The following is a 13261-nucleotide window of genomic DNA, read 5'->3' as shown; positions in this document are numbered from 1 at the left end:
GTAAAGTCCGTGACACCAACCCCTCATTTTGTTCTCATTTGATTCTCATTTTGCCTCTGTTGGCTGGTTTTTCTGGCATCCTGTTTTGTGCCTTTGTCAATTCAGTGGGTAAATCGGACATCACAAAAGCCGACAGCTCAGTAAATTGCACGGCTGCGGTGCACGGCAAGGATACTGTCGCAGCTCGACACGTTTTCGGGATGTCTCTGTAGGAGAATATCCCATGCGGACTAAATGACCATCGGGCATTTACCAAATGCAAACCGGGAAACGCATCTTGTCGACATACGGCGTTGCTGATGTGCTGTCATTGGACTGCGACTTCCCAATTGGGGTGTTAGTGGTTGTTAGTAGTGTGACATCGCTGGGCTACAGACCGTCCTACATAAGCGTGCTTTCTGGTCGAATTGACAATTCAGACGCTAGCGTCCTTGGTCTAACGGCTAGGATTTCGGTTTTCCATACCGAAGGTTCGGGTTCGACTCCCGGAGGTCGCATTTTTGTGCTTATAAGCACGCTTCATTCTTTTTTTTTACGACACGGCTGTTTGCCATACAAGATTGCAGAAATGGATGACTATTGTCTCGTCTTCATAATTGGTTTCTACTCTTTTACTTCAATCCATGATTATTTACAACCGAGGCCCTTTAATTCGGACATTTCCTGTCTTCGTCTTTTTGTGTAAATTTCGTCGATAATTTTTTATTTAAAATCTCTTTTTGTTCGCTCAATACAAAACGCCAAACTTATTCAATATGCACTGGTGACCAGATGACGAGAATAAAAGCAATACGAATGACTCGACATAGTAAGAAAATAGCATTTTGAAAGAACGGACCACATGGAATTACAGTGAGGATGCGCTTAGATAAACTACAGCATCTGTCGTACATCCGATCTAATCTCACGTACCGTATTTACCCCTTTTATCCGGCTTGGGCTTGATAGCACCCTGTACTCTGCACCCCGCAACCTGACTCCCGGCCGATCTACGATCTGGAGCATCACGTTCCGTTGTTTGCTTTTGTTTACGTTTTTTTTTTTTTGTCTATTTTCAACTTAGCCATGAGCCAAAGCAATCCACAACGGCCCACGGCATTTTGCCTTTTATCCGTGTGGATTGCAATAAAGTTCCGAGATGTACGACGTTCAGCCGGCGGGGGAGAAGAAGATCTCGGGGGCGATCGCCCAATGGAGTAAAAGTGACGAACGTGGCGTAGAGTAATGACGGTAGCAAGGATATCTGCATATTTGAGCAGCTGAAATGGGAATAGATGATAAGGTCAAGGCTGCGTCAGGTTGGAGATCTGAGGCCCCATGACTCTCAATATCGCCTGGAGGCGTTACCAAAGCTTTATTCGTAAAAGTACCAAATATCTACTAAATATCTACCAAATATCTACCCCATACTTTTCATTCTTTCAATGTAGGTAACACATATTGTCTGTTCATTCTCCATACTTCTCCTTTTGGCCAAGATGGACGCAAGTCCAAAAATGGATACAGTGCAACGTCCCGCGGAGAAAATCCATAAATTATACTGACTTCCAGAAAACAAAACACAGACCTTCTCACGGCTCATCCTGCCTTCCTTACGTCCATGAATGATATATGCTCCTAATTTCATGCCAACCACAAGATCTCCTTTTGTCCTATGTCGTATTTTTATCTCCAATACGGACCGCTCGGGAAAAGCTTCCCTGGTTCCATCGTTTGATATTGATCATCTCAAAGGGGTTGGCGAGTAATGGGCACCGCAGCCCCCCGATCGGCATGATTCGACCTGGACAGATTGAGAAAAGTCATGCTTAGTGCAATTGCTGCAAGAATCATCGTTTGTCGTATAAATGCGTCAGTCACGTCACTCTTTCCTTGACGTCTTTTTTTCGTAATCACTCATCATCCATCGTCCAAGGCATCTCTACCACCAGCCAGCAATCACAACTCACTCATCACCGTTCTCACGCATCACCCACCACACACCACCAACATGAAGCTCACCGCTGCCCTGCCCGTCCTGGCTGCCGGCCTGGCCGGTGCCTCGCCCCTCGCCTGCCCGCCTGTCCACATCTTCGCCGCCCGCGAGACCACAGCGCCCGCCGGCTACGGCACCTCCAAGGGCCTCGTCGACATGGTCGTCCGGGCCAACAGCGGCGCCACGTCCGAGGCCATTGTCTACCCGGCCTGCGGTGGCCAGAGCAGCTGCGGCGGCGCCAGCTACGACAGCTCGGCGTCGCAGGGCACGGCGGCCGTCGTCAAGGCGGTGACGTCCCTCAACACGCAGTGCCCGGACACCAAGATTGTGCTCATCGGCTACTCACAGGGCGGCCAGATCATGGACAATGCGCTGTGCGGCGGCGCCGGCGCGACGCTGACGGGCGCGGCGCTCAAGGCCGTCAAGGCGGCGATTTTCATGGGCGACCCGCACAACACGGCCGGCCTGCCGTACAATGTGGGCACGTGCACGAACCACGGCTTCGCAGCGCGGCAGAGCGGGTTCCAGTGCTCGCCGGGCAGCCCGTCAATCATCCAGTCGTACTGCGACTCGCAAGATCCGTACTGGTAGGTTGAACCCGGCCATGCTAATTATTGTGTCCAGACTTTGTTGCTAACCGACCAGCTGCAACGGCAACGACGCCAATCATCACCAGCAGTACGTCAGCATTTACGGCCAAAAGGCCGCGGCGTTTATCCAGAAGCTGCTGGCATGAAGGGGTCAAGAGAACGGGGAGTGAGGTTGTTTGGTGTTTGGTGAGCTTTGTGGTGAGCTTTGTGGTGAGCTTTGTGGTGTGGTTATGTGACATTCTCGTCGTGCCAAAATTCAACTGTTTTGTTAGTTTTTCCCAGTACATACAAATTCAGTCCATATTTCGCTTTATTTTGTCCGTGACAGTTGTAGAAAAGAGCGGGGTGGACGTAAACGGCCGCTTTGTCTGGTTGACCAGATTCTTTGTTTTGATAACAAAAGGGCAGTTCAGTACGGAGTGACAATGCACTGAAAATCAAAGTTGCAGCGGTCTCTCTCCACTAAAGCCACTACACCGTATCAGATGAAACAACATCCAAACATAACGTGAACAAATGTCAACAACGAGAAGAACAATGACCAGGAACAGCATCATGTCTATTTAAATAAATTGCTTTCGTAGTGAACTTTTCTTTTCCGTTTCTTCTCACACACAAACACTGGACACAAACACGGGCAGTTTTTCCCACCATCATGTCCTTCTCGCTCGCCATCACCGACAACTGCTGCATCGGCGCACTCTACGGCTACTCGGCCGGCGCGCCAGAGAACAGCATCTTTGCGCGGCTTCTCCTGCTGCTGGATGTGGCGCGTCTCACGACGCAGTGCGAGCGTGAATACGGCGTGGTCAGTGTGGACCAGCAGAACCAGCGCGTGGCGCTCGAGTTTCTGGTGCATCTGGTGGGCACAGGCGCCGTGACCTTGACGGAGATGGGCGGCGCCGACCTGCGCCACCGGATGTACCAGCACATGCAGGCGCTAGGTCGGCGGCTGCAGGCGGTCGGGTACCGCTTCGAGGCGCTGGGCGGTGATATGGCGTATCTGCGAGCGGTGTGGACTGAGGACAACATTTTTGCAGGGGCGCAAAGACACGCCCTGTTCCACTGGCAAGCGCCGGCAGAGTTGCAAGGCTGCCCGTTGACACACACTGCCATTGCCAACGGCATGTCCATTTTTCAATACATTGCGAGTCTGCAGGCGGCCCGTGGTGTGGACGACCAGGATCTTCACAGTACTTCCTTTCTCTGCCAACTGTGGACAGACATTTCACGAGTGTATGCGCCGCTGGTCGGCGTGGCCGTCGATAACTTGGCAGGCGAGTGCCCCCATACGATGACAGACTTGTTGCTGCCATATTTTGAGTTGGCCAAGCGGCCGGGAGTCGTAGCGGCTTTGACCGAAGTCGTGAGGAAGAACGTCCCTCTGTCCACGGCCGCGGGCCAAGTGAACCGGTGAGTGCCAATGTTTTGTCGCGCTTTTGTTTTGTTGTTTTGCTCGATTGACAACAATTGATTTTGCGCAAGCCACTATCTCCCAAATTCACATGTCAACATGCAAGTGACCATATTGTGATAATTAAATTGACGAGAAAAGAAACTAAAACGAATGTTGAAGACAGACATCTCTGAACTACGGTAGACAAGCACGGCGAGACGTGTGTGCCTTGAGAGAAGACAACAACGTCTCACAGTAATTACAAAATGGAGGTCCACCGCCGTCTTCTAGTAGCTCTGCAAAATGCACGACAGTAACAACAGCAGGTACAAGAGGGCCTATCACGTAGTCAGACCAACTAAACAGACCAGGCAAGCAAACCAGACAACGACCCAAGACTCGCTTCAACCATCTTTCCCTATGCCCGACGGACGCTTAGTTCTTCATGCTCATGCTGTCGTCGCCCGGCAGCCCCGAGATCCAGCCGTCGACGTTCTCCTTGACCATGTTCTTCACCGTGCACGCCTTCGCCTGGTCAATCGTCTGGTACTTGAGCGAGCCGCAGCGCGCGCCCATGCAGCCGCCCGTGTCCATGGCCTTTTGCAGCGAGTCGTCCTTCCAGCCAAAGACGTAGTCGGCGTGCTGCGCGTAGCCCATCTTGTCGCCGTCGGAGAAGACAAACGGCTTGCCGTCGGCGGGCCAGATGCTCTGGTCGTTGAACTCGTCCGTCTTCCAGACGACCTCGAGCATGATCTGGGGGATGCGCACGGGGTGCGTGGACGGGCAGCTGCCGCCGAGGCTGAGGAACGACGCGGGGCCGGACGTCGGGTACGCCACGTGGTCCTGGTGGTTGGGCGTGTCCAGGTTCTTGCCGTCCCAGCAGGTGGGGAAGAGGATGTTGGAGCGCACGCCGTAGCACTTCTTCTGCGGGAACTCGGTCGAGTCGATGGCGCCGCCGGCGCAGGGCGCCGCGGTGTCGCCGCCAAAGTTGGGCCCCGTGTAGCAGCGGAAGCAGTTTTGCATCTTCATGCTGGCGGGCAGTGGCGTCTTGCGGCCGGCGTCACCGACGAGCATGCGGAAGCCGGGCTTGAAGGCCGTGATCTTGCCGGGCGCCGCCGAGACGTAGTACACCAGCACGCCGCCGTTGATCTGGTTGCTGAACTTGTCGTTGAACTGCAGCGCGGCGTCGCCCTGCTTGACGCGGATCAGCGAGCCGTTGCGCGCCTTGAAGTACAGGTTGGCCGTCCAGTAGTTGCTAAAGTCTTCCGAGAACTGGCACGACGTGCACGTGGCCAGCTTGGAAATGTCCGTCGAGGGCATCGTGGCGTTGAAGGCGTTGCCACCGACAACCTGGTGCACATGGGGCGAGGGCAGCTGGCCGGGGTTGACGAGAGGGTCGAGGCGGTCGATGACGGTCTGCGTGCAGCCGAAGCGCAGCATCGTGGTGCCGCCACCACCGCCGCCGCCGCCGCCGCCGCCGAAGCCACCAAATCCACCGCCGAACTGGGGCGCGGCCTCGGCCATCGCCGCCAGGGCCAAGAGAGCAGTGTTTCTCAACATGGTGACGATGTAGGGATACGATCGCGAATGTGAACAGTTGCCTTGTGATGGGAGAGGACGAACAAAACAACGAGGACTGGCTGTGGAGACAATGAAGGAAGAACAACAAGAGAAGAACAGTAGAGGAAGGGAAGCCGAAATGAAGGACCTCTGGGCGGAGCGCGCAGGCTTAAAAGAACAAAATGAGCCTCTGCGAACGGCAAGCGATGTTCAGACGACAAGTCGTCCCCGGAATCAATCAGGCGTCATTGGACGTCGAAAGGGCATCGTTGTACGTCGCTTCCGCTGCCCCAGACTCGGTTACCATTATTTCTCCTAGGCCCATCCTCGACTGCCGACATCTGGAGATGCCGAACGGGATGTGGGTATGGGGGCAAGGCTCCACAGCGAACGCGACAAGTCGAAAAGCGATAAAAATAAATAGGACAAGAAAAGACAAGACAGGATAAGAAATAAGAATGGACAAGGGGGCAAGACCCAGGCTGACTGCAATAACACCGCAAAAGCTGCAAAACAGAGACCTCCTTAATGCTGCTAATATGGACCACTCTCTGGATAAAGTGGCCGTGAGCGAGTAAGCTGCTGGCATGGGAGACGCTTTGGGCAACGGAGGCGGCTTAATCTGGACGGCAATCTGGAGATCAATCAAAGCGGATGTTTTCCGGGCGGGCTGTGGCTGTGATTGGTGCGTCTTTGCACTCCGTATTTTGTTAACTGTCACTGCACCTTGCTGTCCATCTAAAGCTTGTCAGTCGTCTTCCCAACTTTCCAAAGTGCCATGTGCGCGCGAGAGACTGATACTTGCCGACAGCCAGACGACAAACGACAAAGTTGAGTCTGATCAATCACGAGCTGTTTCCACCAACGACATTCGTTCGGAGAAATTGATTTCCTTCCTGTCTGGTATGGTCACGTTGCGACCGTTTTCGTGGCTTCCAAAAATCACCCATGAGCGCGCGTGCACAGACGGGGAAATGAATGTAGGAGCATGGGTATCTTTCGTTTCTATCGATGCAGTGTCCGTGTATGCTAGCGGTCTTGCTCGTGTGTTGGCGAGAGCCTTGTGGCTCTGCCGTCGTATCTCGACGCGTGCCGCTTCCGTTTCTCCGTATCCCGTCGTTGCCCTCTCCCACACCAGCCCACCCCCACCTACGCTTGCATCAGCTGTGGATTGTTGCCCACCGTCTTGTACAGCTCCCGCAGCTCAAAGGCCTCCGTGCCGCCCTCGGGCAGCTCCCCCACGACGCGCGCCGGCTGGCCGGCCACGATGCTGAAGCTCGCAATGACCATGTTGGGCGGGACGACGGTGCCGTCGAGCACGCGCACGTAGTCCTTGATGATGGCAAAGTCGCCGACGACGACGTTGGCGCCGAGGTGGACGTGGCTGCCGATGGAGGCGGCCATGACGGTGGTGCCGGGGCCGACAAAGACGTGGTCGCCCATGCGCAGGGGCATGTGGGAGAAGACGCCCTTCCACAGGCGGCCGGGGGGCCGCAGGCAGCAGCCGCGGCTCAGGAAGCAGTAGCGCCCAATGGAGATGGCCGTGCTGCCGCCGGCCGCAGCGCTGCCGCTGCTGGTACCGCCACTGCCGCCGCCACTGCCGCCCGACGCCGAGGCCGGCAGGGACCGTACAAGATCGCCCCGGATCATGACATCCTGCTGGATGACGCTCTTGCCGCCGAGGATAATGTTTTGCGTGCCGACGAGCGTGGCCTTGCGGGAGACTTTGTTGCCGGTGTCCTGGGGAGTGTTAGGCGGGAGGCAGCTCGCTATGAAAGAGACAGGTAACTTACCGTCTCAATGTATTCTCCTTTCACGGATCTTCGCGACATGGTCGATTGCGTGTAGACCACATGGGTCGTGTGGTCGAGGTGTCGACAACGATGTGATGTTGCAAATTCGTGAATGCTGTATCGCGATAACATGTCCCCTGAAACGCGGTGAAGCTCCAAGCTTCAGTGACCTTGAAAAAGTGGGACATAGGCAGTGCTTAGTCATTTTCGAGATGGCTCATCACCGTACCACCAGGTTCCAGTTGTTTGTTCGTGTTATTCGTCTACGAAATACACATTTTTCTGCCTAGCGGGAATGCTTGTTTGCAACAGTAAACATATTAATGGTACGTCGAATTTTTAGTTTTCAATTTACAAATGGCAGTTTTTCAAGATACATTTGTTCCAGTGAATTTTGTTAATTTATTAAAAATTAGATTATTCATTTAAAACATGCAACAAAACCGCTCCATTTTCATATCAAACACAACTACGCGCTCAGCACACTGACGAGGTAGTCGGTGGCGTTGGCCATGGCGGCGTCAATGACGGTCATGTGCGTGGCGCCGGTGTAGACCTGCTCGACAATGTCGACGCCGCCGGCTTTCAGGTTCTTGACCATGGCGGCCGTCGTAAAGGGGAAGACGGTGGTGTCGGCGGAGCCCTGCAGGACGAGGACGGGCTGGGGGATGCCCGTCAGGTAGGTCGGGTCGTTGTCCTTGAGCTGGGCCAGGACGTCGGTGAGGCGCGCGTGGGCCTGGACGAGGTCGTTGGCGCCGAGGCCGCCAAAGGACGTGGGATCGTCGAGGGCGGCCGAGCACACGGTGAGGGTCTGCGGGTAGAGGGCGGCGGCGTCGGGGGTCATGATGTCGACGACGTCGAGGGAGGCGTTGGCGATGCTGAGGCCGCGCACGATGAGGGCGACGGTGCCGGAGAGCGCGGTGGTGTTGCCGACGGCGTTGAGCAGCGGGACCTCGGACTCGAGGCTGTTGGCGGGCGCAAAGGCGATCGTGGCGCGCACGTCGAGCTCGGGCGTGTACGCGGGCGCCAGGGACGCCGCCCAGAGCGCCGCGTGCCCGCCCTGCGAGTGACCCGCGATGACGACGCGCGCGCTGATGCGCGCGTCAAACTGGCGCGCGGCGCGCACCATGTCGAGCACGGCGCGGCCCTCGGAGGGCCCGATGAGGTACGGGTGGTCGCCGGGCGTACCCAGGCCCTCGTAGTCGGTGCGCACAACCGCATACCCTTTGCGGACCCAGCCGCCCAGCAGCTTGTCGCGCGTGTCGGCGTCCGAGGGCGGGTCGTTGATGGTGGGCGCGCACTGGTCGGCGATGCCGGTGGTGCCGTGGGCCCAGGTGACGACCGGCCAGCCGCCGTCTGGCGCGTCGCCGTCGGGGATGACAATGGAGCCCGACGTGGCCACGGTGTTGCCGTGGACGCCCTCCTGGGTGTACAGCAGCAAAATGTTGGTGCCGCCAGCAATGGCGGAGACGCCGTCGGTGTATCCGCGGTACCAGACGATGGAGCCGTGGTCGCTGTCGGGCAGCGAGTCCGGCGGTGTGTAGAAAGCGGTGCCGCTAGGGCCGACGGGCAGGGGAGCCGGGCAGGCGGGCGGCGCATCCTGGGCGAGGATCGGGGGTGCAAAGAGCGCGGCAGCAAGGCCGAGGGCGAGCGCGCCTGCACGGGCTGGTGAGATGCGGCTTACCATGGTGCCTTTGTGTGGTGTATGTATATGTGTGTTGTGAAAGGTCAGACGGGATGGTGATGTCTGGTCCACGACAAGAGTAAAGAACAAAACAGATGTGGTCCAACCTGGTGGAACGCCAGCATACTTATGAATTCTGCATTCCTCGCAGCGACCCTGGCGACGGCTACGGTCTGTCGACGCCAGCCGCCGGGCAGTGCCATCTTCATCCACGTCGTGCTCTTCCCCGCGTCTGCTTCGTACAACCCTGCATCGCTTGCAAACAACGCTTGCAAACAACGCTTGCAAACGGTCCTCTTTGGCTCGTTGCGACCTACCCAGTCTGGAGTCTGGGGAAATTAAAATTATCTTGCCAGAGACATGCCCCGAGAGGCCGAACACGAAGAGGCATCCGTCCTAGCACCGTCACGTCCTAGTTCCTTGGTGTGTGACAGGTGTCGACGTAATATCACTCCTCCGGACTTTTGCGAGTCCGAGTTTTGCTTCCGAGCAGCAAGGAAACAGGGAAGAAAGGGGCGAGAGGGCGTTGTTTTAGAAGGAAGCTCACAAGGCTTACTCCGTACCATGGCAGTGTCTTTGCAGTGCCTCCCAAGAGATCGTGTGCTCGTCAAGTCGACAGAAAACGACCCGAGAAGCATGGACCAGTGAAAGCAGTCTAAACAACGGTCTCGTCGACATTTAAGATTAGCATTTGGTCAGGAACCAAGCGCCGCCCCAGAAAAGGCACCCGAATGGACACCAAAGGGCGCTACAAGTGAGTCAAAGCAGCCAAACCTAACCAATTGCAGTCAGTTGTAACAATTTGGCACGCACCCCGCAGACCATTGAATGACCTGCCAAACTGGGCGGTTTTGGGTGTTGTCAAGTTATGTTTGCACTTTGTTTTGATGTGGATTTACGATGAGTACGGGCAGGGGAAAGGGAAAGACGGCCGCCAGGATGGATGCTGTGTTGTGTTTTGTTGTGTTGTGTTGTCCGCGACATTCAACGCAAATAAACTCAGACATGGGCGGCAGGGCGGGTAGTCTGGGCCCAGTGGCCAGCGTGGTGATCGATCGCGGCTCTGTTTGTCTGGATGTTGATCTTGTTGATTTCGAGTGATGATAGTCGGATTTTCGTTTGACGGGATCCCACTGGACCTTCCCGCTGGGTTCACACTGGAATGCTGCCTTCCTCCCAGGGCTGAGCCACTTTGAAGACGACGCCAAGAGGACAGAGGATGGAAAATACGGAACAGACACGACGGAGGTGAATTTATGCTTTATTCTACTCCGCTCCCGGGAATAGCCCAGGCACTTTGTTTCCTTTCCTATTTCATGTTGTATGACGAAAGCATCGTGCATCGCAACCCAGGAGTTCAGAATAGCAATGCGCCGACCGAGACTTTGCCGTCCTCAAAGAGGGGGAACTGGAATGGCGACTTCGACTTTCACATGGCTCTCTTGGTCACCACGTTGCCGAGCACCACAACAGAAAGGCGGTAAGCTGCGAGGGGATTGGCTCGGCCAGGCGCAAAACTGGGAAGAGGCTGGCTGGTCCTGGGCCAATGGCGTGGGCAGGAAAGGCAGAGGGGCTTCAGTCAGCCCATGGCGAAAGCGGAGGTTGGCTGTTGGGTAGTGAGAGCGTGAGATACGCTCGCCTACAAGATGCTAGCCACACCCTACAAAAATATGTCGTATTCGTGGCCGTGGGTGGAAATACGGGCACACTTTTGTCGTCCGCCGCACATTTTACACACCGGGAACGGTGCCTTGCATTAAAGGTGCAAAGAAGTGGTGTGAGGCGCTGTAAATCAGGAGAGCCGGAGAGCTGTAGCTGCGAGAATGGAGCTGCAAGAATTGTGCAGCTGCAGTTCGTCTTCGTGTCTCTTTCCACACAACTCCTCGGAAGAGTATATTTGAATAGAAGTATATGGCTTGAGAGACCAACTCGGAAACGTACGGCGCCTCTTACTGAAATCGTGTATCCGCTTATTCGTACTGCTTGAAAGACAACCGGCACACGACACATGACGCAGATGCTGCAAAAAAAAGCCAGAGTTCTGGACAAGCCCCGGGCGCCATTTGCGGGGGACAGTTCTCGTTGCCTTGGCATTTCAAGACTGGCCTTGGTTTTGATTCCCGCCAAACGGGTACTCAAGCAGGGGTATGTTGCGAAGCCCAACACGATCGAAAAAGCCTAAAAACGCCACACTTGTTACAGTGTAGTGCAATTGGCCGGCCCAGCCGAGAAGCAAAAGCATGTGCTTCTTCTGTCATGGACAAACGCAAAGTGGCCAGGACGCAACATTTACAGAAGAGGGGCAGCAGGGGGGTGGCATTCGAAGGACTTTGTCTTACCCTGTCTTGCCACCAGAGCTCGTTTCCGAGCGAGCCCTGACGAGGGGACACCGAAGCTTGCGTTTTCGGCCGTGCTATGTGGACCACGATAAAAGGATATGAGGTTAAGAGAGAGAAAGAGATGGAGAGGCAGGTCCACCGATCAGCATGCGGAGAGATCGCCGATCACCAAGACAAAGAAAAAGAGGAAAATGGAATGAGACAAGTTCACGATAAGACGTCGTAAAGGACAATAGAAAGACAAGGAACAAACGTCGAAAGAAACAAGAAAAGACAAAAGACAAGAACAAAGTAAAGAAAAAAGTAAAGAAACGAGACGCATTTGGAAAAAGGTGGCTGATATGGGTTCTTCCACTTCATGTTTCCTCTGTTTGCCCTCGTAACTCGTTCCGTTTTGGTGAGAGAATAATACAGTTCGATGCACATTGTCGCCCAGTTACGCAACCTACACTGTCTCCATTTGACGCCGTTCGTGTTCTGCCATTTGTTTTTCTCGTCTCTTTTGTCTGCTTGCCCTTCTTGTCTTTCTTGCCTTTCGTGTCCCGTATTCACCACAGCCCGGCTGTCCCCGGCTGCATGGCCTTGCAGTAGAGCAGAAGCTGGCTGCAGTAGCGCGAAATGCACGCCGCCTTTGCCTTTTGCTCGTCATGGGAAGAGCCGCGAGAAAGGTCCTGCGCACGGCGTGCCTCTGTTTGCAGTTTCACATGTGAAGCTATGCGACAGCCGAAAAGGAGGGGAAGGAGAGGCGGGAAGGGGAAGGTGGGAAGACGAAGCCGGAGAAGAAGGTGGAGGAGGCCATCGCGGAATCGACAAATGACGATGACGAGCGTGTGAGAAAAGAAAAAGAATAAAGAAAAGACCAAAAAAAGAAACAGGACTGCTAGTCACTGAAAGACACCATATTGTCTGCCGTTTCCAATTCTACACTGTCTTGGTGTTGACTGTGCCACATCCGTACAGAAGCCTTCCTTGTTCCATGACACACGGCCGTCATCGTCGCCACAATGTTGTTGCACCTCTCCACCACCACCATTCTTCACTGTATATTTCCTCTGTAGGTTGGACAAATTTCTACTTGCCATTGCCGGTGGCCACGCCGATCATTGCGCCAGATGAGGGCAGTGGTCCGTTGCAGGCGATAGAATGAGCAAGGAAAACCACAGCAGAATCAAAGGCACTCTCTGAAGCTTCGTAAGACGCAAGAGACACGGAATTGAAAAGCTCAAAAACGAAAAACACTTGTAAGAAAACGAAGAAAAAGCAGATACAAAACTAGGGCCGGAGCTGCCAGACTCGATCTGGCGGTGCTCCGCTTAGTCCGGGGGCGGGGAGTGGTGGAGGCCGTGGAGGCGTGGAGGCTGTGGAGGTGCTCGAGAGCTGGAATCAAGGAAAAGTGAAGAGGAAAAGAAGAAAAACGGACGACCGAAAAACAAAAACCGAAAAACAAAACCACGCCAACGACTTACACTAGCAGTGACCAATCGCAGCGCCGCCTCTCGATCCTGGCCCTTGGCAAGCGGCGACCTCGTCACCCGTCTCTTTTTCTCTGGCGAGACTCCCTCTCCTCTTCAGAGGTCGACCTCGCAGACAAGTCCACACATCGTAGTCCGTGGTCCGGTCGTCCTCTTGACCAAAACAGCAAGGATGAGCACGACCAGGCCTGCTTCCCCTCTATCAGAAGCTTTTTTCTCGTCTGGTCCCGGAATCTAGCCCGCCCAGTCCCATGTGGAGCGGCCTCTTCCTTTGAGCGTGGACGGTCTCGGGCTTGGCTGCCCATCTTTAAGTACCAAGCCGGTCCTCCTCTGGTGTATACGCATAGCTTCTTGTTGCTTCTCTCCTTTCTCCTCTCTCGTTCCTCGTTCTCTCTCTCTCTTGTTGTACCTCACATCTGCCGCCACGACGTACTCTCGCTCTCGTCCGTATA

The 13261-nt window shown here is 55.0% G+C and overlaps 5 protein-coding genes and 1 non-coding gene across 6 annotated transcripts; 3 read left to right on the top strand and 3 right to left on the bottom strand.

Moving 5' to 3' along the window:
• Nucleotides 1–425: 425 nt before the first annotated feature.
• SPSK_11265 lies at nt 426–497 on the top strand. The gene has a single exon. It is a non-coding gene; the product is annotated as a tRNA-Gly (tRNA).
• Nucleotides 498–1990: 1493 nt separating this feature from the next.
• Nucleotides 1991–2711, top strand: SPSK_09769 (acetyl xylan esterase (Axe1); the record flags this gene model as incomplete). The annotated part of the gene is made up of 2 exons (XM_016736339.1): nt 1991–2562; nt 2621–2711. The coding sequence occupies 2 exons, from the start codon at nt 1991–1993 to the stop codon at nt 2709–2711; spliced, it is 663 nt and encodes a 220-aa protein (XP_016587749.1).
• A 509-nt stretch (nt 2712–3220) lies between these two features.
• Nucleotides 3221–3982, top strand: SPSK_09750 (uncharacterized protein; the record flags this gene model as incomplete). The annotated part of the gene is made up of 1 exon (XM_016736320.1): nt 3221–3982. One exon carries the CDS (start codon nt 3221–3223, stop codon nt 3980–3982), a length of 762 nt encoding a protein of 253 aa, XP_016587748.1.
• Nucleotides 3983–4396: 414 nt separating this feature from the next.
• SPSK_09460 (uncharacterized protein) lies at nt 4397–5521 on the bottom strand (the record flags this gene model as incomplete). The annotated part of the gene is made up of 1 exon (XM_016736032.1): nt 4397–5521. The coding sequence occupies one exon, from the start codon at nt 5519–5521 to the stop codon at nt 4397–4399; it is 1125 nt and encodes a 374-aa protein (XP_016587747.1).
• Nucleotides 5522–6670: 1149 nt separating this feature from the next.
• Nucleotides 6671–7353, bottom strand: SPSK_09804 (dynactin 5; the record flags this gene model as incomplete). The annotated part of the gene is made up of 2 exons (XM_016736374.1): nt 6671–7261; nt 7315–7353. The coding sequence occupies 2 exons, from the start codon at nt 7351–7353 to the stop codon at nt 6671–6673; spliced, it is 630 nt and encodes a 209-aa protein (XP_016587746.1).
• A 430-nt stretch (nt 7354–7783) lies between these two features.
• SPSK_09387 (secretory lipase) lies at nt 7784–9001 on the bottom strand (the record flags this gene model as incomplete). The annotated part of the gene is made up of 1 exon (XM_016735960.1): nt 7784–9001. The coding sequence occupies one exon, from the start codon at nt 8999–9001 to the stop codon at nt 7784–7786; it is 1218 nt and encodes a 405-aa protein (XP_016587745.1).
• Between the last annotated feature and the right edge of the window lie 4260 nt (nt 9002–13261).

This window comes from Sporothrix schenckii (genome assembly GCF_000961545.1).
Source record: "Sporothrix schenckii 1099-18 chromosome Unknown Cont44, whole genome shotgun sequence".
Taxonomy (NCBI): Eukaryota; Fungi; Ascomycota; class Sordariomycetes; order Ophiostomatales; family Ophiostomataceae; genus Sporothrix; species Sporothrix schenckii.
This window is presented reverse-complemented; position numbering and strand designations above follow the sequence as displayed.